Source organism: Suricata suricatta, chromosome 4 (genome assembly GCF_006229205.1).
Source record: "Suricata suricatta isolate VVHF042 chromosome 4, meerkat_22Aug2017_6uvM2_HiC, whole genome shotgun sequence".
In the NCBI taxonomy this organism is placed as follows: Eukaryota; Metazoa; Chordata; class Mammalia; order Carnivora; family Herpestidae; genus Suricata; species Suricata suricatta.
This window is the reverse complement of record NC_043703.1, coordinates 115,643,097-115,670,033: the sequence shown is the minus strand read 5'-3', so window position 1 is coordinate 115,670,033 and position 26,937 is coordinate 115,643,097. Positions and strand designations below refer to the sequence as shown.

The 26,937-nt window shown below is 36.8% G+C and overlaps 1 protein-coding gene across 8 annotated transcripts in view; it reads left to right on the top strand.

Annotated features, from left to right (window-relative positions):
• Positions 1-26,937, top strand: part of EXOC6B (exocyst complex component 6B) — a 581,371-nt gene that overhangs the window by 224,265 nt on the left and 330,169 nt on the right. For all 8 annotated transcript variants that reach the window (XM_029937576.1, XM_029937578.1, XM_029937580.1 and 5 more), the window contains exons 7-8: positions 8,852-9,028; positions 25,792-25,860. In XM_029937576.1, the coding sequence (XP_029793436.1) occupies positions 8,852-9,028; positions 25,792-25,860 (246 nt within the window). The remainder of the gene's footprint in view (positions 1-8,851; positions 9,029-25,791; positions 25,861-26,937) is intronic.

Here is a 26,937-nt window from a genome sequence, read left to right as displayed (position 1 = left end):
CTCACAGGCTGTGAGATCACGACCTGAGCTGAAACCAAGAGCTGGATGCTTACCCAACTGAGCCTCCCAGGCGCCCCTAAGTGAGCTAAGTTTTTACCATAAAGTATAAGAGTATTTAGAAATGTGGATGTAAAAATGTTAACAGAACAGAATTGGGGGATAGGAAAAAGCATAAGGAAGTTCTACTGATTCTCATAAAATAATTTAAGTATTGTCAAAGTTTCAAAAACCAAGAGCTAGACATTTAAAGTGAAATAAATTAGTTGGGAAAAGATGAAGTTTTTAAAAAAAAAATTGAGTTGGTGTAAAATAACCATTTGAGTGAGTGATTGGTTTTGTGTCTCTGTGTAACACTCAAGGTAAGTTGAAGAAGGATTAAGCAAATTAATGTAAAATAAATCATAGAAGTACTAGAGGAAAGTAAATACTGATAAAATTGTAGAGTGGACATTAATTTTTTTTTACATAGCCAAATCTAATTTATTTCTTTAATATTTTATTTTTTATTATTTTATTTTATTTTTGAGAGAGACAGCACGAGCAGGGGAGGGTCAGAAAGAGAAGGAGACACAGAATCTGAAGCAGGCTCCAGGCTCTGAGCTAGCAGTCAGCACAGAGTCCTATGCAGGGCTTGAACCCACAAACCGTGAGATCATGACCTGAGCCGAAGTCAGCCACTCAACCGACTAAGCCTGCCAGGCGCCCCATCTAATTTATTTATTTTCAACATTTATCTTTTCATCTAGATTTTCTAGAAATTCCCCTAATAAAATAATTAACTGTATACACAAACTTTTAGCTCTGGAGATAGTGCAGAATTATTAAACAGCAAAATACTGGAAGCAATATAAATCTCTTATAGTAGGGTATGTTTATTTATTTATTAAAATTTTTTTTAATGTTTTAATTTATTTTTGAGAGAGAGAGACCGTGTGAGCAGGGGAGGGTCAGAGAGAGAGGGAGACACAGAATCTGAAGCAGGCTCCAGGCTCTGAGCTAGCCGTCAGCACAGAGCCTGATGCGGGGCTCGAACCCATGAACCGTGAGGTCATGACCTGAGCCGAAGTCAGACGCTCAACTGACTGAACCACCCAGGCGCCCCTAGTAGGGTATGTTTAAATAAATGTGTTTTAATACATTTATTCATTCATTTTTATTAAAGTTTATTAATTTTTATTTACTTTGAGAGAGAGAGAGAGAGAAAGCAGGTAAGCAAGGGTGGGGCACAGAGAGAAGGAGAGAGAATCCCAAGCAGGCTCTGCACTGTCCGCATAGAGCCTGACATGGGGCTCCAACTCATGAACTGTGAGAGTGTGACCTGAGCCAAAATCAAGTAGGACGCTTAACCAGGTGCCCCTAAATAAATGTGTTCTTTTAAATGCAATACAAAGCAAATATTATAGTAGTTTTATTTGTAGAGAAATAGATTTGTGATATATTTCTGAGCAAAAGCAGATTAAAAGGACCGTGTTTAGTATGGTTCCTTTTTTGGCCTACCAGTATCAATGCTAATTGCTGAGAAATAAAAAAATGCAGATAAGCAAAAGAGCACTCTTTTACATGCACAGAAATCTTTATATGTGTGGTTTTCAGTCTTCAAAATAACTGATATTACACAATGGAGATTTTGATATTTTCTCCTTTACTTTTTAAAAATTTATTTCATAATTAGCTAATTAACATATGTTGGTGTATATATGGCCTATGTGTTTGTGTGTTGACAAAGGAAAAAGATAGTGTTTAAAAAGAGCAGAGAATTCTAAGTCACAAGAGAATTCTGTAGTTTTACTATTGTGTCATGCAAAATGTAATACCGTACATGTAGGCCGTCTTATTGCGGTGAATTTTGTTAATGCAAAAACACTCCTTGGCAGTGAAATATAAGATATAGGCTTAATATTAACTGGAGACTTTCAAAGGGCTAAGGATCCCAGTTAAAATTTAATGAATGAATTAACTAATTGATTAGAGAGAGAAAGAAACACAGGGGAGGGGAAGGGGGCGGGGAGAGAGAGAGAGAGAGAGAATCTTAAGCAAGCTCCGTTCCCAGCATGGAACGTGATGTGGGGCTTGATCTCACAACCTTGAGATCATGACCTGAGCTGAAGTCAAGAGTGGGGTGCTTAACTGACTAAGCCACTCAGGCATCCCCAAGATCCCAGTTATAATTTTAAAGGTAATGTAGTGAATACCTTCCTCAATTTAAAAACAAAGTTCCAACAGTATCACAATCTTAGATTTCTCATCTTACTGATGGAATCTTTTGGAGATCTGATTAAGTTACATTCAGAACTATTTGTTTATCCCTTATTTATTTATTTATTTATTAAAAAGTTTTTTTACTGAGAGAGAGGGGGGGAGAGAGAGAGAGAGAGAGAGAGACAGAGAGAGAGAGAGAAAGAAGTACATGAGCGGGTGAGGGGCAGAGAGAGAGGGAGACACAGAATCTGATGCAGGCTCCAGGCTCTGAGCTGTCAGCACAGAGCCCAACACAGGGCTCGAACCCACGAACTAAGAGATCATGACCTGAGTTAAAGTCAGATGCTTCACCAACTGAGGCACCCAGGCGCCCTGTTTATCCCTGCTTGAAAGTATCACACAAAGTACACATACATATATGCATATATACACCCCATGGACCCTAGTATGCAGAAATAACTTTTTAAATACGATCTTTGCTATGTTCTTTTTCCTTAATTTTGAATCACTATCTTGTTTTGTTTTTTATTGTGTCTTTGAATTGGATATTGGAACTGGTTGCCAAAGTAAGCTAGGTGCCAGAGCTAGTGCTGGTAAATGTGAAGAAACTGTTTTGATACTGCAGCTCTTTCGTACTTTTCATGTTTGGTGAGATTCAAGGAGGTAACTTTAGATTTTTTATATTTTGATCTTGACAGTTGTTTTCATGGTTACCATTTGAGCTTCAGACATAAAACGGGGGTCGTAGGCCTACTTCCCGTCATTATCCTGTGGGATGTTACTTTAGCTTTGGTGTCCTGAGGGGGCCTGGGAGGTTGTATTTGAACGGTTTAGGCAAGCACGCGATCTGTCGGCGTAGGGGTCAGGAGCAGTGAGAAGAAGAGCTGGCAGGGTCTGCACAGTGGTACAACTGTAGGGCAGTCTGGTTCTTTACTTTAATCTGGGGGGCCTTCTGAGAAGCCGTATGGAACTGATGGCAGTGGGAGAGACAGCGGGAAAGCATTTGTCTTTCAGCTCTTTGGTCAAGGGCTGTCTCCTTTCGGTGTTAGCACTCATGAATGCTAAGTACTTCTGATGGTGTCCAAAGGGCAGGAAGGAAGCTAGGGGTATGGTGTAAGTTTGAGAAGTGTTTTCAGGTTCCACTATGAGACACTCTCCAAGGCTGCCTGCAACAGGTTGCTGATGCTCTAGCTGGAGGAAGCTGAGCATGAGGATCTGAAGTGGAGCACAAGAGGTGTCTGGTACAGCTCAGCTTTAAAGTGTAGCACAAACGCAAAACTGAATGGCAGTGCATAGCAGCATTAGATGCCATTAATGATGATGTATCTAAATATTGCTGACTCGGGTGCTTCCACAGTAGACGGTCCAACAGGTTCCTATCTCATTTTCAGAAGGAAGACAGGAAGAGCTTAAAATTCTAGTGCTTTTTGTTTATCTTTTAATGCAAGCTACTTTACATAATATAATCTTAATTAAACTTTGTGACAACTCTGAGCTGCATTTTATTAACTTGTTTTTTTGTTTTTTGTGTTTTTGTTTTTAGATAGGGATATTACACAGAGAAGGAAAGAGCTTACCCAAAATTACAGAGTTATTGAGTTTAAGAGCTAAGATTTAAAGACTTGGCTCACTCCATGAAGCTTACACACACACAACCACACACACACACACCCTAAAATTGAAATTCATATAATTATATCAGGTCTCCAAGCCTGTAAGTCTAGACCTCTCTTCAGATTCTAAAGCATTTGTATGTATTTATTTAGTCCACTAGAGGTCAGTATTGGGTCGATAAAGACTGAAGGCTGCCTTTTGATTCGCAGAATTTTAAGGGAGTCTTAGGGCTTAGGTACCCCTGGAAGTAGTATTTCACAATAAAACTTTCTTAGGGTAGGTAGGGTGCCTCACAGACACCTTATGACAATTTTAAAAGTGTCAATAGATACATTTTTAGGTTAATTGTCCAGATTAGGTAATTCTTCTAGATGTTCCCTCCCTTCACCCTTCTCTCTTTTTTGTTACCTCTCTTTTAATAGGTAGGAAAGCATCCAAGTCATCTCTTTTATTGAACCAGATTTCATTCTTACAGATATTTCTTTTGTTGTATGTTGCCTTTATATAGTAAACATTTATCTAAATTTACTACATCTATGTCACTGTGTCTGGGTTTGGAGGACTCTAATAGTGAAACGTGTTTCCTGGCCTCAAAGAGGGAAGAGTCACATGCTCAAGTGCTGTACTGGCCTCTTTTATGTATTTATTTGTTTGTTTGTTTGTTTGTTTATTTATTTATTTTACCTGTCTATCTGGCTGGTTTACTAAGCTCATCTTCTCCGTCTTCTTTCATCTTAATATTACTGTGGTCTTTGTTATTTGCCACCATCTAGTCATCAAGGAATCCCCAGAATACTTGGAGTTATCCTTATTTCCTTCACCTCTTCCACATACTGCATTGAAATCAGTACATTCCGTTTCTTCTCCTAATTATCTGTCTGCTGCCTACCTATATCAGTTTCTCATCATCTTATTTGGGCTGTTATCGTGATCTATATCAGTTTTTCTGTTTCTAGTCTTTATCTTCTCCCAGTAAGAGGAGCAGACCACTCCTCTGCTCCTGGAGAATTTGCCTGAATTGGCAAGCTGATCTTCTTCTTCCCTGCTTATGTTCTTTCCTGGTTTCTCCTTTACCTACTAGTGAACCTCGAAACTGCTTTGTATGGCTTCTTTAGCTCTTAGTAGTTCATTATCACCTATGCTTTTATACATAATTACTTATTCCTTGGGTGAATAATGTTATTTCACATGTGGTGATCTTTCTCATGCTATTTCCTTCTTCTGGCATGCGTATCCTTTTTATCTATCTCCCTTTGGAAAAACCATATGTATCTTTTACAACCGCAGTTTGCTACCCCTTCCTCTGTGAAGCCCATTTTTAATCCCCTCCACACATATATGACTGCTTTCTCCTTTGTCCAATTATTGCACCTGTATTTATGTTACTCTGCTTATTACACTGAATTTCTGTCACTTAATTGCCTATATCTGCTTCCTGTAACAGTATGGCATGAAGTTTGTGAGTCAGGGACTCCAGCTTATTCTTTGTAGACCTCGGATGTAGCACAGTGCCTGGTACCGATAGGCATTCAGGACAAGTTTGACTGAAAGTAGGGATACGAAGGGAATGCTCTGTGGATTAGCACAGTGAGAGGAGGCTTCCTAAAGGAAGAAGAAGTCTAGTTGGGATTCAGAGGACAGATTGGATTCAGGTGGGGAGAGGTCATCCAGTAGAGAAATGTCATAACATTCGTAGTGTATTAAGTGATAGAGTTTGATCCAAGTGGAGATCCATGTTGGGGAGCACTGGGTAAGTACATTGGAAAATTAGGTTCAGCTTCCATTATGGTGGAGTCTAAGGGACGTTGGGATGGAGTTGGGATTTGTACTTGTTGAAATTTTTCCCCCCACTTGCCCTCATGCTCAGTTGTGTGATGAATAATGTGGTTTAAGAAGAGCCTGGCCGTAATATGCAGGGGAATTCTAATGAGAAGGTGATGAGTTCCATTAGAGGCACGTTGGAAGTGAGGTGGTGGAACTCACAAGCAATATAGGCCAGGTGCTACTGGAGATGTGCTGCTGGGTCTTGGGTGGGTGGTAAGAGAAGAGGGCTTGAAGGAGAAATCTTGCTTAATTTGTCTATATTAGAAAACCAGAGAAGAATACATATGAGGGAAATCTTGAGGAAAAGGTCATTAATGTGTAAAGGTTGGTCATGAAGAGAATGAACAATTAAGAAAAAGAAAATGCCTAAATGCTTTCTAATGTCTACTTGGCTGCTCAGCACCCACTCCCCCAACTCCAACATAGGAGACAGAAATCGGTCAGCTGCTTCTTTGTTCATGGTTATAATGGTTGTCTTTGGAGGGACAGAGTAAGTGTTTCTGCTAAGATAGTTTAGCATGGTAGAAGAGCTCTGAAGGGCTTTTGTTGTTTTTTCGTGGACTTAGGATCAATGTTAATTGTCATTTGCATTCATAATGGGTAATATCTTAGTATTTCATTGTTCTGCCTGAGATTTATTATTTCCGACTTGGTCACTTATGCTTAGCGGATCTGCTCTGACTGGTCTTTTACAGACCGAAGCCTTGATAATTTTGACAGAAGTTCTGATAAAAAGCCTTGGAATACAGCTTGCAGTGCTTTCATTTCTAGTGGAGGATTAACTGTCTTAATTTGCCTATTTGGCCGAAACTGCATTTCTTCAAATTGGTGGGAACACCAGACACCATCTAAAAAGAACAAATCATAGAATACTAAAATTACTTTCATAGGATACTTTCAGATTTGTATCATTTCAAGTTTAAATGACAGTACTCAAGTGTAGCTTCTCTTGACTGCTTTTGATCTGCTGATAGTATTTTATTGATTATGAAGAAAAATAAATGACTTGGGATTGAATGGAATAAGACCGTCTTATGAAAGCTTTTGGTTTTGTTGTCCTGAACGGAGAGGATAGGCTTAAGGGACAAGTGATCATTCTGGTCCAGGGCTTGCTTTTTTAAATGTGAAAGCTCTAGAAGTTCTCCCTCCTTTGTGCCTTCCCAGAGACCTGGATCCATTTTTCTGTGGTTTGCTTGGAAGTGGAAAAGAACTTATGACTTTTGAGAGGGATAGAAAGACTGTTCTATCTAATTTAGGTGTCAAATGATTAGAAGACAGGTATATTTTTTGTACATATGTAAATTTAATGTTTTTTGATACCCTCTCTATCATAGTTTGTTACTGAGCCATGTATATTTCATGTAAGTCAAACCAAAATATCAGTGAGTTTTATGCATAGAAACAAGCTTGTCCATTGATTCAGATCTCTGGAATGGAGATTCTTTTCATTTTCTTGGCAGAAACTAGCTCACATAGTTCAAGTTTTTCTCTGTCCTATTATAATTGCCTCATTTAACCAGTGCCTGGACTGACATCTTATACTTAATATTTATCTTGAAAAAATTTTAAAGTATTTACTTACTTGTTTGTTTATTCACTTATTTATTTAGAAAGCAAGCAGGGTAGAGACAGAGAGAAAGAGGAGGACAGAGGGTCTGAAGTGGGCTCTGCACTGATAGCAGAGAGCCCAATGTGGGACTCGAACTCATGAACTATGAGTTCATGACCTGAGCTGAAGTCGAGCTTTTAACCGACTGAGACACCCTGGTGCCCCTTATCTTACTTAAACTTCTTACTCTCATTCAGGATGTTTGGAGACTCTTACTTTCTCCAGAACTAATTTCTGCCTGTCACTGTATAATAAATATCATTTATTGGTTAAGAAATGTATACTTTGAGAGGCCATACTTCTTAAGCTTTGTATCTTGGGATGGCACTAAGTATTACTAAAAAACTGAAAGTTCCATTGTGAACTTTTGGAACATGCTGGGTTAAACCAAATTAAAGAAGTTTCCTCAAAAACGATTTCTCTTAGTTTTTATTCTGTTATTGTGCACTGTGGCTACAAGAAGGCTCCATGACGACAGTGTTTCCCATTTATTTGACAACAGAAATATTTGGGGGGAATATTTTGTCATGCTTTGAGGGACTGTGGGTCGAGTAGGAAGATCTCTGACCTAGAATTTAGGAGATCACACGTTGAGCTTCTGATTTACCACTAACTAGCCTTGTGACCTCACACAGATCCTTTGCCTTTTGCCTCAGTTTCCTAAGCAGTGACTAAAGTCACTTACACTCTAATACTTATGTTGTTGACTCTGCATAGTCACACTTTCCTCCTCTTTGTATGTATTGAAACCACACCATCTGAATCTATTTTGTAAACTTGAGGGGATTACATTTCCTTTTTATGAACGTTCAGAAGAAGAAACCCTTTAAAACGTTGTTTTCCACAGATTAAGGTCATGCAATCCTGAAGGATTAGTTAGTTCAAATTACTCTATTAAGATGTTTCATTCCCCTGATTACATTCTATTGGTCTCTTATAACCACAGGGATTATAACTACTGTTCTTAAGAGTCTGCTAAGCTAAAAAGTTCTTGTCCCTCTTTCCCAAACCACAAGGATTCCAGTATGGCATTTATCTCTTAAGAGATACATATTGAGTCATTTGCACTAAAATCTTGGCTACTTATATGAAAGAGGGTAGATTTCACTTCTGTGATTATTTACTGAGTATACTTGGAAAATCTAACGATAATATTGACTGATTATCTTTTTTTTCCCTGAGAAAATGAATTGAGATGGGTAACATCAGGGTTAAAAATGTATACATTAAGGGGCGCCTGAATGGCTCAGTTGGTTAAATGTCTGACTCTCAGTTTTGACTCAGGTCATGATCTCACAATTTGTCAGTTCAAGCCCTGCATTGGGCTCTGCACTGCCAGTGTAGAGCCTGTCTGCGATTCTTTCTTTCTGTCTCTTTGTCTCTACCCCACTTGCACTCTCTGTCTTTCTCTCTCAAAATTTTTTAAAGCGTATATTAATATGTTTGATTTGATTTATGGGACTAAAACTATGAATTAAGACATTTTGTTGTATTTTCTTTAAGATACCAGTTTGTTCACTATAGACGTTCTTTGAATGCTCAACCAAATTTTGTTTCTTTTCTTTCTTTCTTTTCGTAATGTTTATATATGTGTTTCTGTCCTAGGCTCAGCAACAGAGAAACCTGGATAACATCGTCTTGCAACAACCCAGAATAGGTAGCAAGAGAAAACCGAAGAAAGATGCATACACAATTTTTGATACAGAGATAGAAAGCACTAGCCCCAAGTCTGAACAGGACTCAGGAATTCTGGATGTTGAAGATGAGGAAGATGACGAAGAGGTAAGCAACATTTGAACTGGGGAAAGGAGATGAATGTTAGCTTTACATGTAGTATATTTGAGATGTGATGAAGAATTTATCTATGTAATATAGCTTGTGTGATCTTCTGGATATTAAATATCACTTTAAATACAAATGAGCCTCATTTTAAGGAAACTGAAGATGCATCATGATATCTTAGAATTGAATTCTTTAGATTTTGAATACAATCATCCACTTTTTTGTTGTTTGTTTCAAGGTTTTTGATTGTATACTGACTGGGTACTGCATTAAGGAAAGAGTAGAGTTTACCTGACCTAGAGAAAGATCTAGGTGACTTCCACTGAAACTGGAACATAGCTACTTGAGATAAAAGATATTATTAATTTTTTAATAGTTAATTTAATTTTGAGAGAGAGCACATAAGCATGGGAGGGGCAGAGAGAGAGAGGGGGCAGAGGATCTGAAGCAGACCCTGTGCTGACAGCAGAGAGCCTGATGTGGAAGCTTGGACCCACAAACCATGAGATCATGACCTGAGCCACGGTTGGATGCTCAACTGACTGAGCCACCCAGGTGCCCCAAAAGATATTATTTTAAACAGCATGATGCAGATAAAGGGACCTCAGACTGAAATATAAAGAGGCATGAGAAAGTTGACAATAGGTTTCTGGAGGAAACAAATCTGAGTGCTTACAGAGAATTTGGGAATTCTGTGACATATCTATAACCTCGCAAATTAGTTTTGTGTCACTTTCAGGTAAAGAATAAGATTAAATGGCTTAAGTAGTACATATATTTATATCCTGATTTGTTGCTAGAAACATTTAATGGGTTTTTAAAAATAAAACCACTGTGACACTTGAGGTTTCTTGTTAAAAATTTCTAAGTACTTCTCATTTGCATAAACTGGATCTTTGTGAATGTAGTGGTTAAGAGCATGGACTTTGGAGTCATACAGATTTTATTCAGATCCTGGCTTTGCCATTTTATTTTCTCTTTTAAAATTCTCATTAATACTCTTATCATTTACTTTTTAAATGTCCACTGACACATGTGAGGAACCATTTATGCCTGCACTGTGACCTGTGTGCCTCCATGCACTTGTCTGCTTTTCATTGTTTCATTTCCTGATGATCTTAGGCTCACTGTCTTCCTCATCCTTGTTCTTTGTTCTCTTCTCCTGCCCTTCTTCTCCTTTATTCTCCTCTGCTTCTAAAAACTATACCCTCAAACTTTGTCACTTCTAACTTTGTAATCTTAGATGCTGGTTTAAACTGTTGGAACTTTAATCTTCATCTATCAAGTAAAGACAGTAGTCTCTACCCTGTAGGATCACGTAAGTGTCTGTTCCATAAAAGGTGGTCAGCAAATGTTAGTTCCTGTGCTCTTGTTACTCTTATTGCCGACTTCTGTTATGTATCACTACTGTCATATTCTTCATCAGGATATGTTTATTATATAATAATAGTTAACAATGTGTGACAGTTTCATCGAAATCCCTGTTGTACTTGGATAAGAAAAAGAGCAAAGAAAAGAACCAGGCATTTGTCTGTACCTATAGAAATAAAAAAGGGCAGAGAAGACTTGGTCCCCCTGAGTGTTTTCTGGCATTCTCTCTTCTGGCCTGGAATGACTGGGATGGTAGCATATGGGTCCACCCTGGAGACCAGCTTGTCAGGTATGAGGCTCATCATGTTGATGACAACTTATAGTAGTACTACAATCAAGCATCAGAATCAAGACTTAAGACCAGTTAACGCCTTTTATTTACATGTTGGGTGCCTGTTAAGGAAATTAAATTCTATCTGGCACTGTGACCTATGGAAATAGAAGTTAGACATGATCTATGCCTCTGGATAATACACACGTCAAAGAGATGACTAGATGATAAGATGAAAGAATGAAATATATGCTTAGTTCTCACATATGGTGAAAACCTTATGGATATAAGCCGTTCTTTATCATGAACTCACTGTGGATCTGGGGCAAATCCTTTTTGATTTTTGTGCTGTATTTCTTTGTTTTGTCTTCTGAGGGGTGGAGAAGATAAAAAGTGGGATTAGTGAACTGCATTGGGGGTTCCTCATAAATGAAATATAAGAATGTACTTGGAAGTTAACATCTTAGAATGGTCATATATCCCAAATCAAACAATCCTGTTGGAGTTTTGCTGATTGAGCTCTTACAACAAGAATTCAACACTTCACTGTCATCTAATGGCATCCTATCTTAAAAAAAATTCTACCTTCTATTTATTTACTTCTCAGTTTGAATCTTCTTCAAGTGCACATTCTTAATCTCAAACCTCATGTAGAGAATTATTTATTTAGATGTCTCCAAACTGGTTTCTTGGCATAGTTCTTGCATGGTGTGAATAAATTCTTCAGATAAGGTCTTTCGTGACCCACTGTGACGTTCTGACCTTCATTCTTGTCATTCTTCAACAGACCTCATTGAGAGCAGCGTAAATAGTTTTTGAAATATTTTGACTTCTAAATTGTGGATACAATCCTGTAGGGCAGTGATTCTTAATCTATCTGGGGTCATATATTCCTTTGAGAGATTGATAAAAAAAATATGGACTATTTTCTCAGTGAAATATGCATTATATTCACTCATGAAAGGTTCTACATGAAATTTCAGGGGATTCATGAAACTCATGTTGCCCTTCAGGACCTCTGTTAAGAACTTGTGTTGTAGGTTAAGTGCTTCTTAAATTTTAATGTGCGTAGTAATCACTTTGGAGTCATATTAAAATGCAGATTCAGATTCTGCTAGTTGGAGGTGAAATCTGACAATCTGCATTTTTCACAAGCTCCCAGGTGAGGATGGTGCTTCTGTTTGTAGAACACATTTTGAGTGCAAGGCTGGAGAGGACCTGGAGGAAACACTTTTAGTGACTAAAGAAAGCAACCCCTTGAATGGTTGGATATCTTAATGATTTTTCATTAAAATGTCTTAAATTTTTTCCAATAATGAATGCAGTACTTAAGAGAGGGTTATACTTTGCTTTCTAAAATCTGTTGCTTACAGTAGATTGCCAGCATTTTCTTCTGGTGAAATTTTATGATCCTGATTTAATGTATTTAAGTTTAGGTATTATTCTCTGAAGTAAAGACTTTCTCTCCTTACTGTGCTCTTAACAAAAGTGTATTTAGTACATTCTTTGAGTCAAGTGACATTTGTAGGCTATTAACTATGTCTTTAGCATGATGATACTTAATGGGAGGCCACAGAATGAAATGGGTAAGAAAACCCAAACACCTAGAAAGTGGCTCTAAACTTAGGAAACAGATACTTAATATATTGTTAAAGTAAAATAAAGTTTGTGCCAGAAGTAGAAAAACTGAATAGCCTGGGAAATGAAGATGAACACATAGGAGTAAATTGTCATATTAGATGAAAAAGCAGCTCACCTGGAGAACCAACGGACAGAGTCAGTCTCTCTTTTTTTTAATCAATTTTTTTAAACATTTGTTTTATTTATTTTTGATAGAGAGAGCTTGAGTAGGGAGGGGCAGAGAGAGAGGGAGACAGAGAACCAGGCTCCACTCTATCAGCACGGAGCCTGATGTGGGGCTCAAACCTATGAAGTGTGAGATCATGACCTGAGCTGAAATCAAGAGTTAGATGCTTACCCAACTGAGCCACCTGTGCACCGTGACAAAGTCAGTCTCTCTTGATTACTGAGAAATGGTTGTAGGAAACGTAGTCTTCTGTAAAATTCTGTTTGCATCTAAGCTAATGAAAGAGTTACCTTAATTAAAGTAAGTTTTTTTCGGACTTGTCATATATTGAAGTTGAACTATGTAAACTATTGATATTTGACCATTTTGACTGGCAACTAAATTGATTTTCAGTGGAAATATGTGTGGATTTGGGGAATGTGTTCTCAATCTCTATATTATCCTGTAGATAAGCAGAAGTTATTGCCCTTCTCTAAATATTTAGGTAGGACGGTATAGTTTTTTCAGAAGTGTTAAAGTTATAGGTTGAGAAAGTTCTTGTGGTGTTAGTTTCATCAGTAGTATCAGTTTTCAAATATGTGAAGGTAAAATTTAAAGAACCCTTTTATGGGGCACCTGGGTGGCTCAGTCGGTTGAGTTTCCAACTTCAGCACAGGGCATGATCTCACAGTTCATGGGTTCAAGCCCCACGTCAGGCTCTGTGCTGACAGCTCAGAGCCTGGAGCCTGCTTCACATTCTGTGTCTCCCTCTCTTTTTGGCCCTCTCCTGCTCACACTGTCTCTCTCTCTCTCAAAAATAAAAACAAAACATTGAAGTTTAAAGAACCCTTTAGCTGGCATATGTGAGAAGGGGATAATAATCCCCTTCTGAGGTTAGAGTTAGGAGAATTGACTGACATAATGTATCTTGTCACAGTGTTTGGCACATACAATGCTATCATTATATATTAGTTACGATGATGGCATTATGGCTGTGTCTTTTTGGGGGGAATAAAGGTTGATACAATTTTTGATTAACATATATTTGCAGGGACTGATGGAACACTATTTACTGTAAACAAAACAATCTGTTTGAAATAAAGCAGTATTGAGTAAGAAATAATTTGGAGATGTAGGGTATGTGATTTCTTTTTTGGTTTCTGAGTTACTTCAGAGCTTCTACATTTTTTAAAGGTTTATTTATTTTGACAGAGGGAGAGAGTACAAGTTAGGGAGGGGCAGAGAGAGAAGGAGAGAGAATCCCAAACTGGCTCCACACTCAGAGTGGAGCCTGACAGGGCTTGATCCCATGAACTGTGAGATCATAACCTGAGCTGAAACCAAGAGCTAAATGGACACTAAACTGACTGGGTCACCTAGGCTCCCTGCAGACCTTCTGCATTTTTCAGTCCTTTTTTTTTTTTTGTTTTTTTTGTTTTTAGAGAGGAGTAAGCCAGAACATGAGCAGGGGAGGGGCAGAGAGAGAGAGGGAATCTGAAGCAGGCTCCAGGCTCTGAGCTGTCAGCAAAGAGCCTGATGTGGGGCTTGAACCCATGGACTGTGAGATCATGACCTGAGCTGAAGTCAGATGCTTAACCGGCTGAGCCATCCAGGCATCCCGAGCTTCTGCATTCTTAGAGCACTTCCCTGGTACCATACTTCTGGCACATCTCTCTTAGTTATTTTTGTTGTTAGAGAACAGTAGTCACTATTTTATCCATACAACTCTTCATAGAGTATGGGTCAAATAAATGTTTGTTGACCAAATCCATGTCAGGTTTTATCTCTCAAGATTTTGGTGTCTCTTTTGAAATATGGAGTTAACAGGATGGGATTGCTAACTTAAATACAAGTATCACATAATATATAAATAATGCCTGCTGAGATGTCTTTATGATTGTGGTACAGTACTAATTGTGAGGTAGCAAGATTATTTGTTTGCTAGGGATACCGTAACAAAATACCATAGACTGCCTGGCTTAAACAACAGGGATTTATTTTCTCACAGTCCTGGAGGCTGGGAGTCCCAAGGTCAAGATGCCATTAAGGTTGATTTCTCCTTAGGAATCTTTCCTTTGCTTGCAGACAACTGCCTTCTCGCTGTGTCCTCACATGGCTTTCTCTCTGTGATTGAATGCCCCTGATGTGTCTTCCTCTTCTTATAAGGACGCCAGTCCTATTAGAGTCCCCACTTTATGACCTTACGTAACCTTTATTACCTCCTTACGGGACCTATTTCCAAATACAGACACATTGAGGTTTAGGGCTTCAGCATATGAACTTTGGGGTAGACACAATTCACAGAGTGATTGGAAAGAATGCAAGATTTGTATTTAGAAAGTATTTAGAAAGAAAGTTTTGTGAGCCGTATGTTACTGGAGCAAACCATGTAATTTCTCTGAGCTTGTTTTTCTCACCTGCAAAATAGTGACAAGAATTAATTAGTGCCAAATTGCTTGTGAAAAATTATGGTTATTGTGATATTTGACCCAAATTATAATTGCTTATTGCAATACTTTCTGTTGACAGGAAGGTGACAGAATTGAGGATTATTTTGCAGTAAGTTAAAGAAAGGATGTCATTAGGACTTTGGTGTTAAAATCAGAGGTTGCATATTGGTAGCTCATGGGACAGAAATAGATTGCTAAATGGCTGCTGGCTTGCATGGGACTTAAAAATTTTTTAGTTATTGGCCAACTTTTGAGTAGCTGAATTCACATGGTAGGAATAGAATCACCTTAAGCAGCAAGATTTCCACCAGGGATATGTTTTTTCACTAAGCTACAATCCCTGTTGTGTCTGCACATTGGATATTTCTATTTATTATCACACTTGTGCTATTATCGAGGGAAATACATTATTACTTATACCGAGTCTGTTTATACATGGTAAGCTGGAAGGTACACTGATGGGGCCACATGTTTGGCGAAAAAATGATGAGAGCAGAGTTCTTTGTAAAAATGAGTAGTAGTTTTAGATATTTCACATACAAAGTATGTCTGTTAAGAGAATACAATATAAAAAGCTGGCCTGATTCACTTATTCCCAGTACCTACCCATCTCCGTAGACTTTGGTTTTCACTTCTATTCTTAATTACAACTGGTCTATTAAGAATATAAGCAGTCAAATGAAGAGTAAATACCATATTTAAAATCACATAGCAATAAAAGCAATTTAGAAAGTTGAATGAAAACTAAACATGCGTTAGATATTCTATTTTGGTTTTCTTATTCTTTTATCTTGTATCTTTTATCTTTTGGTTTTCTTATTCTTTTATCTTTTAGGTCTATTTGTTCATAAAGATATATTATGATTCACATTGACTTAAGATCTTTAAAATCTTCTCATTATACTGATAGTATAAAAGTCTTGTCATTTTGAAATTATTTACCTCAATTATAAACATCTACCTGCCTTTTCAGGCCTTCTAGAATTTTTCCTTTATATACTTATTGCTTATTCAGTCACTCCCTTCACTTTATACTAAGTTGTTCATAACCCTAATTAGGAAATATACTCCTTTTTCCCTCATCCTTGTCTCAAATACCAAATTCTACTTTTCCCTGAGGACTAGCTCAATGTGACCTCTTCTGAACACCCATCATCCATCTGACTGTCTGTCTATCTATTCATACATCCATTCTTTATTTATTTTTTATTTTTTAAAACTGTTTCTTTATTTTTGAGAGAGAGAAAAGAGCGAGAGCCCATGCACACATTGGGGAGGGGGAGACAGAGGATCTGAAACAGGCTCTGCCCTGAGAGCGGAGAGCCCCATGTAGGGCTCGAATTGATGAGTGGAGAGATCATGACCTGAGTCGAAGTTGATGCTTAACTGACTGAGCCACCCAGGTGTCCCAACATTCTTTATTTTAAATAGAGGTATAATTGATATATAACATTAAACTAATTTCAGGAGTACAGCATAAAGATGCAATAGTTGTGTGTATTGCAAAATGATTACAATAGCCTAATGAACGTCCATTAGAAAACATAGTTACAGGATTTTGTTTTCTTGTGATGGGAACATTTAGATCTCTCTTAGAAACTTTCAAATATGCCATGCAGTAATACTAACTATAGTTACCATGTCATACATTACATCTCCATGACTTACTGATTTTATAACTGGAAACTTGTACTTTTGACCCCTTTCACTTATCTCACCAACTCCCCAAACCCCACCTTTGGAGTAGCACTTTCTTTATAAAAATTTATTAGTTTCTTGAAGAACTTTATATCTTCAGAAAAGTTACAAGAATAGTAAAATGAACATCCATGTACTCCACTTATAAAATTTACCACTTTCTTTCTTAAAAATTTGATTTTGAAGGAGTCAGTTTCATCAATCCTCCCCTTCCCCTTCCCCTTCTAATCTAATCAGCCAAAGCTGAGCCATTTAAAAGAAAGTGGTGTATTTTATTCATTGTATTTGAAATCTCAATACTTCACTATGTGGTTTCCCAGGAATGACATTTTTTCTACCTAACTATCATGCAATGATTGCACTCAGGAATTTTAACATTGATACAATACCACCACTTAACATATAACCCATATGTGAATTTCCCCAGTTGTCCTGATAATGTCATTTATAGTAGATTCTTGTATCATTTTTTCCCACAGCTCCATCTAGCCTAGTATCACACATTGCATTTAATTTTTGAGTCTCTTTATTCCCGTTAGTATTCCTCTATTTAGGTATATCTGGTAGTCCTCATGATTAGGTTCAGGTTAATAATTTTTGACAAGAAAATCATAATACTATGTCCTTTTTAGTGCATCAAATCAGGAGGCACACATTTGGTTAAGGTGATGTCTACCAGATTTCTGCACTGTAAAGGTACCCTTCTTTTTTTGTAATTCGTAAGCGACCTGTGGAGTGATACTTTTAGATCCTAGGACTATCTTATTGCCCAATAGTTTTTCTGATTTAGTGATTAGAATTCATTGATGATTTGTTCCTGAATCATGCAATTTATGGTGATTATAAAACAGTGATTTTTCTATTTTTATCATTTCTTTCACATTGATTAGCTGGCACTCTTCTATAAAGGAGAACTTTCCTTTTGTCCCTTTCCTTTTTTTTTTTTTTTTTTTTTTTTTTTAGTGTCAGTGTTGGCAGATGAATTCTTATTTTATATACAATGAGTTATATTCTGTTCCTGTCTTTCATTTCGATTCTCTAATTGTTTCAGATTTGGCCAGTGGGAGTCTTATGCATTACCTTTTGATGTATTTCTATCAATTTTTGAGGACTTTATTTTTTTCTGGCACAGGATGTTCTCGGTTCACTCCACGTTCTGCCCTTTCCCCAGAATCAGGTATTTTGTCAAAGAGCTTTTCCTTTTACTGGAGAATGATACATAGAACTGAGATGTGGGCATTAGGTATGCTCCTTCTGTGGAAAGAGCTAAGAAATACACTACACCAACACATAAACAGTTTTATAAATCCTGAGTTAAAAGTGATTCTTCTAATTTTACCCAAATATCATAGGTCTTCCTTTTCTCCTATTCTGTATTAGTATCTCTGAGAATTCTGGTTCCCATTGTATTAATATATTTACTCATCTATTTATTCATATAACACAAAATAATTTCAGAATTGCTATGTATATGTCACTAAAAGGAGTAAACTTACTAGGTTTAAGATTTTTTTTGTAGTTCTTTTTATCCTACAATACATCCCACTGGGGCTATAGTTCAGACTGTTTTGTTCAAATCTTTTTTTCCTTTTTCTTCTTTGTCATTGTTACTAAGTTGATATATAATTGGGTTCATTTGTTTCTTTTTGTATATTTTTTAGGGTTTCCATCCTTTTAAATTTAATTTTTTTGAATATGTCAAATATAAACATGTTGCAAAAAGCAAAATTATATAAGAAGATATATTCAGTGATATCCCATTCTCCTCTTTATCTGATACTTCCACCCTGCTCCTACTCACTCTTTATAAATTATCAGTATCATGAGTATGTGTGTATGTGTGTGTGTGTGTGTGTGTGTGTGTGTTTGTGTTTTCACATACCCTTCCCAATACCTTTTACAACATGACTGTTAATAATGTAATACACATATATTTTTGTATTTTATTCTTCTACATGAAAGGATGTTCTGTAAATTATTCCATATAAGCTCATAGAAACCTTTCTCTTTCTATGTTTACTGCTAAATAGTACTCCATTGTTCAAATGTATCATAGTTTATTCATCCAATCTCCTATATGTGGGCATTTAATGATTTCCAATATTTTCTTATTAAAATACAGTATTTCAGTTATAATTAGTGTAAAAAAAATACCTGACCATACCAAATACCCTCAGGGTGACTAGCAACTCTATATATTGCTCTTACATATTGCTGTGAAAATTCAAAATGGTTTAGTTACCTTGGAAAACACTTTGCTGTATGTAGTATACATTTGAACACACACTTACCATCTGACTCAGCAGTGTCACTCATAGGCATTTCCCCATCTGTTCACACAAAGACCTGAATGTTTATAGCAACTTTATTCAGACCTTGCCAGAAAGTAGAAACAACCACCTGTCCTTCAGTGGGGAAAGGGATAAATGACTGTGGTGTATCCATAATTGGAGTTGCATTCCGAAATAAAAAGAAGTGAACTACAGATACATGAAACAATACAGATGAACCTCAGATGTAGTATGCTAAATGAAAAGAAGCCACCTCAATGGCTGCATACCATTTGGGGCTATACAAATAGTACTCCTGAAAAGACAAAATTAGGGACATAAACTGGGTCAGTGTTTGCCAAGGGCTGGGCGTCAGGGAATAATTGACCCCAGGGAGGATGAAGGAATCTTGGGGGTGGTAAAACTCTTTCGGATCTAGATTGTGATGATGATTACAGGATTATGTGGTTTTGTCAGAACTTAATGGATTGTTCACTGGAAGGGTGAATTTTACCTTATATAAAAAAAAAACCTTAAAATTTAACAAACAGTTTAAAAATCAACCCTGAAACCTGACAGTTGTTCTCCTTATAGACAGAAGTGTATCTTCAGGGTAAGTTCCTAGAAGAATTGTTGATGCACGGGGGTAAGTTAATGCATGTGTAGTTTTGCTACATAGTATCAAAATCTGCTTCATCGAAGTCATACCATTTTCAATACCTCCTCCACCCTAGCAGTGTGTGAAGTATTTATTTAAGTATTTATTTCCTTACAGCTTCATTAAGAGAGTGTTTTGTTAAGCTTTTGAATATTTGCAAATTTCATTGATGAGAAATGGTCTCACTGTATAGTTTTAATTTGTATTCCTATAACTATGGGTGAAATGTAATATCTTATATGTATGAGAGCTTTTTGTATATTTTTTAAAAGTAAATTGCTCATGTCCCTATTTTTCTAATGATTTTGAGTTTTTTCCCCTCCCCTTCAGTCTTACTGAGTTGTTTGTATATTAGGAAAATGAATTCTTTATCTATAACATTATTTTCTACCTATTTTGATCAGCTTAATTTTTCTTCCTCTCAAAACTTTTATATATAATACCATATTTACTGCTAAAATACCTTTTTCTTGCATAATAGTTTAGCATTTCTTAGCATATAGTAGATGATTATTAAATAAAGACCAGTTGAATTTTTACCACTTCAGTGTTCAGCTTTAAGCAGAGAATTCTTGAGAGAGTATCTTTTGATTTTGGCCACAAAGTTTTTTGTGCCATCTCAGTAAAGGAAGAATGGTGATTTTTCTGGATTTTCTTCTACTTAGTGCAAACACTTGAGTAAATTAAGTAGTAATTTGTTTAGGAATTTCTCAGGAAGAATCCTAGTCATTTGTTCGTTGCTCTCAGTAACATTCTGCAGTTTTTAGGTTAGGGCTCTGTTCAGGGTATTATTACAGGTTCAAAGATTTAGGAAATTCTTTTATCCTTTTGCTAATTCAAGTCACTTAGAATATTAAGCCTTCGAATTTGTTGGTGCGTCCATGGTGTTCAGCCCAGCTCTGTGGAAGTTTATGTCCAAATGAGTTCTACCTTTCTTTCCTCTGAAGTTTTGGAAGTAGAGTAGTACAGAAAAGCACACTGGTGAAGAATGTTTGCTAGCTATTTCCTAGCTTCCAGACATAATACGGGCAGTCAAAATTGATCCTTTGAGTGCAAAGGGAATGCTCTTTCAGCAAATTATTTGTTGTTTTCTCCCTTCAGAAAGATGCCTGGTACATTTTAATGACATGAGATCCAACTAATGCTCAGAAATGGGCACCAAGTCCCTGCATTCATTTACTAATCCCAACGAACTATTTTGTGAAAAGTGGTAATCAAAAGTATTTTCAAGAAGGAGAATGACTTAAATGATTAACGAGAAACATGTCCAAATTCCTTGCAAATTTTTATCATACCCTTTTTGGATGTTTTACCAACTTTGAAAGGTTTCATAAGAGAAAAATAAGTGGTCTGTGTGGTATTGTGTGTGTGTGTATGTGTTTGTGTATCTCCTGGGACAGCTGTGAACAACAAGGCTAGAACACACTAATGCGTTTCTTTTTTTCAGGGAATGTCTTTATCAGCAGCATAGGTAAATATTCTTGAGTCGAAGGAGACAAGCAGTCTTGTATTCTATTCCCTTTTCTTAATGATCTGCTTGCCCATTAGTAAAGCAGGTAGATCTATGATATTGTTACCTACAGATACTTTTCTTTCCTGCTTTTCTTCACTAGAAATAGCTACTAACTTCTCTAACTGTTTTGTTGGCGGGGGGGGGGGGTGGTATAAAAATGTTAAATAAACGTATCTGTTAAAGCTTGATGTCATTTATTTCAAAATAAACATTTCCTTTTTTCTTTAATAAATAAAATCATTTTTCCTTATTCTTTATGGAAAGAACTTACCCAATAACCTTTCAGTTTTCAGATCAAAGGTGTATTAGAAAAGAAAAAACATTACCATAAAAGTCAGATCCTGATGTTTTACAAGAACTTTTATAATCAGAAATGCTTATTTTTTTTCCTTTATGACCATCTAATATTTCCATTTCTACTCTGAATCTTTACGTCTTCTTCTCCCAAACATGGTCTGCAGAGGCTCATAGGACTTTTGTCAGGTGCCTTTCATTGAGCCTATTCACAAATTTCTTTTCTTATTTTATAGCATCCTCTGTCTCCAGATGCTCTTTTGTCACCTATATAGTGGCACTGTGCAATAGCTAATGTATTGATAGGATATACTACTATTTAACAAAATCTACAGACAATAAGTAACAAAAACTATAGCTTTGACAGAAGCTATTAATACGTATCCTATCAATGTGAGAAGTTTACTGAAACAGACTAGCCATGTATATTGGTATCTGGTAATACGTGACCTCTAATGGGTATGTGAATGTGTAATTGTAGAATATAATAATTGCCTTCATGATATCTATCCCTGAATGTTATAATCCAGTCACTCCTAAATTCTCTTGATAGCTTATTTATTTATGTTATTTTAATATCTTAACTTATATAATAACATGTCCCAAGGCACAGATTTCATAGTTATACAATCTAGAGGTTTGAGTTGACAGAAGGCACTAATGCTCTCCATTCAGGAACTATATAGGGAATTAGGCAGCTGCTGTCCTTGGTGATGAAATTATTTCATGTGAATTCATAAGGAAAACAACTAGTTAAAAAGGCAAGATAATCTTGAGTAACTGTTTGTGGCCGCTTTTGGTATCTTCACAGATCTATTTGAACTAGAAAAATACAGACCCCAGTATCTTAATGTCTTGAGTTCCTGACTGCCAGGCAGAGGAAATGTTTAACTATTTTAATCATGTTTCTGTATCTCAGAAAGAAAGCCCTTATGAGAGGAAATGACAACGTCCTACCACAAAGTTATCTCTTATCAGTTATAGTCCCAGTCGATAATGATTTGTCAAGCTTGGACATGTGTAAAATGCAAGGGCTGTGTTATTTACTTTGGAAAGGAAAAATTAGATGAAGCTGATAAAGACAGAGTCATGGCTTTTGTTAGGAGACAGAAACCATTAGGGACAGTCATTGTTAGCTTAGGAAAGTGTCCTTGGACCCCTCCCTCTGCCCTAGCTGAAACCTAAACCTGCTTGAATCATTCTTTTTGCACTTGAGGGGAGAGAAGGCCAAACAGGAGGGGAAGAAGAATGAAGACAACCTTGACAGAGATTTTGTATTTTAAATGGGGAGCAAAATGTGGACCTTAAAACAGACCTGTTTATGTGAGTCAGGAGAAACTGCCTTTTGTTCTCTTTCCCACTCCCATTTATTTAGACTTTTGAAAGTTCATTTTTATCCTTCCAAACATATGGCATTCCTTCACGTACAGTGTACGTTGCCCCCTTCCTTTTGCCTTTCAGTAGATGTGATTCTTTTTCATTAGTGGAAGCAGAGAAAACACATCCAGCTCAAAGCAACATGAGTCAGTGCATGCTTTACATGCCTTTCTCCTCTCAGCACTCTTCTTGGTTCCTCGCAGTGTTCCTAGTGTTCCTCACAGAAGGGAGCATGGAGGAAAAATGATTTCTAACTAGTAGGCTATTTTGGGGGTGGAGGTAAAGTTTGTGAACTGAAGCCCCATTTTGCTTTTTTCTTGTCTAGATTTCTGTGTACTGCTTTCAAAGCAGGCAGTCCTTGGCTGAGGAGGTCTTACCTAGATTATGGTTACAGAGGCTGAGAAATAGCAAAGCCAGTACTTCCGGTCAGGGTACTTTAAACTGTTGGAAGCTGAGGATGATGATGTCAAGGCAGCCTCCCAGAAGCTAGGGCTGGTTGTAAATACTTGTTGGAGATGACAGGAAAATCTTTCTATCCTCTCTAAATATATGTATTTTTGAGTTGGCCCAGATAAACCATTCCTTTTAGCCCATTAGAAAGGGGGCACCATTAGCTTACTCCTCACAGAGTTTTAGGGAAACTGTCCCCTAACGTATCGGATGTTCATTCTATAAAGATGGGTCTGACAGGTGCCAGGGCCAGGGCTCTGTCTGAGGAATGGCTTAGGAGCAGTTTGCTTTTGAATGAAACTAATGGTCCTGAGTCAAAGCAAAACAAAATAAATAAACTACATAAAGATGAACATATGAACCAAGTTATGATTGAATTTATTTAAGCTTTTTGTACATATCTACTTAATCTAAAAAATTTTATAATCATTCATTCTAAATAAAAGTTTCATTTCTGATACAGATCAAAAATGTTTTACATGTTTTCTTTCTTATTTCTTCTTGTATGTATGTGTAATTTTATGTAGTTTATTATTAATATAATTTTATGAATTTTTCTATTTTTCATCTTTTGAGCTTGTGTTTTGCTTAGTTGTAGTTTTCTCTAGTAGGCTCTGTTTTTCTGGCAAGATAAAATAAATTTCCTTCACATCTTTAATTTGCAATTCAAGAGGGGAGACTGTAAAGATATTTTAATGCTGTGGCCATTTAAAATAAGACTGCCTAAAATGATCTCCTGTTACCTCTCTCTGTGTTATTAAGATGAAAACAGGGGCGCCTGGGTGGCTCAGTCGGTTATGCCTCCGACTTCGGCTCAGGTCAGATCTCACATTCGTGGGTTCGAGCTCCGCGTCAGGCTCTGTGCTGACTGCTAGCTCAGAGCCTGGAGCCTGTTTCCGGTTCTGTGTCTCCTTCTCTCTCTGCCCTTCCCCCTCTCATGCTCTGTCTCTCTCTGTATCAAAAATAAATAAAACATTAAAAAAAAAAGATGAAAACAAGTGTCTTAATTTTTACATGCTTTTTAATCTTTCTTTAAAATACATGGTGCTTATCTGTCCATAAAATATTTTCCTCAGTGATTTTTTTAATGCTGACTTTTCTATTGTTTTTTTTTAAATTTCTAAATAAATCTATGCTTGGATCATGATGTAGATCTTATAATCAAACTTTGAATTCACAAGAGATTGTTCTGAGTGCTTTCAGAGTAGATAGCCCTGAGAGGTTCTTAAACATAGAGATTTAGTGCAGCTCTCATGGGTGCAAACCAGATGAACAGAATAGTCAATAAATTTGAACCAATAAACATAGAGAGGTGATTATTTTGGAGAGACAAGAAAATATTGGGCTGCTGATTTGTAAAATGAGTAGATTTCTTTGCAAAAGCAACTTGGTGAAGAAAGTAAGCCCCCAAAGAAGAAATGAGGCTTGCTTGATGGATTAGGAAACTGACTTTGTAATCATGAGTCTGTTCAACTCAATTTAGACATGTCTGCTGCTTGTATTCTGATGATCCCTACAATTAGCAGTGTTATAGAAAAAACCTGCAGTTAGGTCTTTATTTTGATTTTTTTAATGCAAAATTTGTCTTTTCTTTTTTGCTTTATTTTGGTTTGTTCAGTATTTACTTTGTGTCCTTTTATTCTTGTTTAATTCCTATAAGTCAACAATGTAGGGAATAGTTCCCTTTTTCAGTTGAGAAATTGAGGCCAATGTAAATTGTGAATTACTCATTGTCAGGTCACGTAACCAAACAGTTTTAGCATTGTGACTATCTCCAGTTCTTACCTAATGTTTTTTGTTTTACTTTGCCTTTTGATGTCTAGATTTAATCTGTCTACATTGTTCATATTATAATATTCTGGTATTTTGATTGCATGCTGACGTAAAACATTCACTAATTCTTATGTCCTTCAGAAGTTCGCTGGCAGGCCATTTAATTCATCCTGTGCAGCAAGTTTTGGTTTTGACCACTGAAACGTAGCCTTTTTTTTTTTAATGTTTGTTTATTTTTGAGAGAGAGAGAGAGAGAGAGAGAGAGAGAGAGAGAGAGATAGCGAGCATATGCATGGGTAAGTGCATGGGCAGGGAAGGAGCAGAGAGAGAGAATCCCAAGCAGGCTCCATGCTGTCAGGGCAAAACCCGATGTGGGTCTCTAACTCACCAACCATGAGATCATGACCTGAGTTGAAATGAAGAGTCAGGCGCTTAACCGACTGAGCCGCTCCTGCACCCCTGAAACAGTCTTTTATGTGGACTACCATGTGTCTAAGAAGATACAGTCAAGTTGTCAAAGTCACATTCCATCTTCTCTTCCCTTTTGGAGGCCCATAGCAAAAATCTCTCTCTAAAAGCAGTTGCAGGGCCAGTGATACCTTCTGTTACCTTCTCTGGTTTTCATCCTTCTGTTCTGTGTCCCAGCCTTGCTGATATCTTCAGAGTTATTAATCCTATGGCCAAAATACCAGAACTGGGTTTCTGAGAGCATGGTTTGTTAGTTTTGTGATTTTCTCCTAGAAACTAGAGCTGGCTTTTACTTTTTTACACTTGAGTAATAAAAATAAATGCAGTTCAATGTTCCTAATAGCTTTGTTTGAATATTTTGTGACAACCTTGTTTGTTTTGCAGGTACCTGGAGCCCAGGATTTGGTCGATTTCTCTCCTGTTTATCGATGTCTACACATATATTCTGTTCTGGTGAGTCCTTATCTGGCTCTGCCTAACAAAGAGCTAGATTAAGTTCAAAACTGTTCTTTCTCATTTTTGATAGTTTTTCTGTTTATTATTAAGAGTAAGAAAAAAGAAACTCTTATTTAAGTAGTATCAGTTACCAAAAAAAATAATCCTTTTTTTCTTCATGAATCTCTTGTTTGCCGTGTAATTGATATAAGCAGGTAACATTAATTTCTATCAGTCATCAACAAATAATAAGATTATACTTAGAAATAGCTACATACAGATTTCTATTGTTAATTTAATGATGTAGTTATTTAAATAACAATAACCTATCTTTATATATTAAAATATTTGTAAAAACTGCTTATCTTTTTACTTTTCCTGACACTTATTCCTATGCAAAGAGGAACTTCTCTGGGGGAAAATTATTATGGGTATTAATGGTATTATAAGAAATAGCTCTTTCTCCATCTTGGTAGCCACCTAGGTGCAGACACACAGATACACACAAAGGCAATCAAAGAATTAAACTAGGATCATCAAAGTAAACAAAGTATCCTCAAGGACCAATTGATGAGAGAAGTCCATTATTGGTATTTTTTAGTAGCAAAGGTCTATAAAGAGTCCGTCAGGTCATTTTAGAATGTGATGGAGTAAGTCTTACTGCAGTCTGTTGCACATTTTCTTCTGCATGTATTTAAGATAGTGTCACTTTACTCCAGACAGTTTGGAACACTGGTCTGTGGACTTTATGGCTGGAGTAGTTTGGGGTGATTGCCATTAGTTTGGGAGAAGACTTGGTAATCTTTTCTCCTCTCCTTCATCCTCCCACTTTCTGTTCTCTTATTTCCTCTTTCCCTCTTCTCTTCTTCTCCCTTTCCACCCCTTGTCTCCATCTGTCATTCCTTTTTATATAAAGATGGAGCAGGACGTAGATTGAGTTGTCTCAAGGCAGTTAAAAGAAGTAATTTTTTTTCAGTCTCACATGCCAATAATTAAATAAGTCACATACATCTTAGTTTATAACACAGCACACTAGACTCATTATTTCATATCAGTCCTCCTCTTGTATTTTTTTAATCTTTTACTCCATTCATC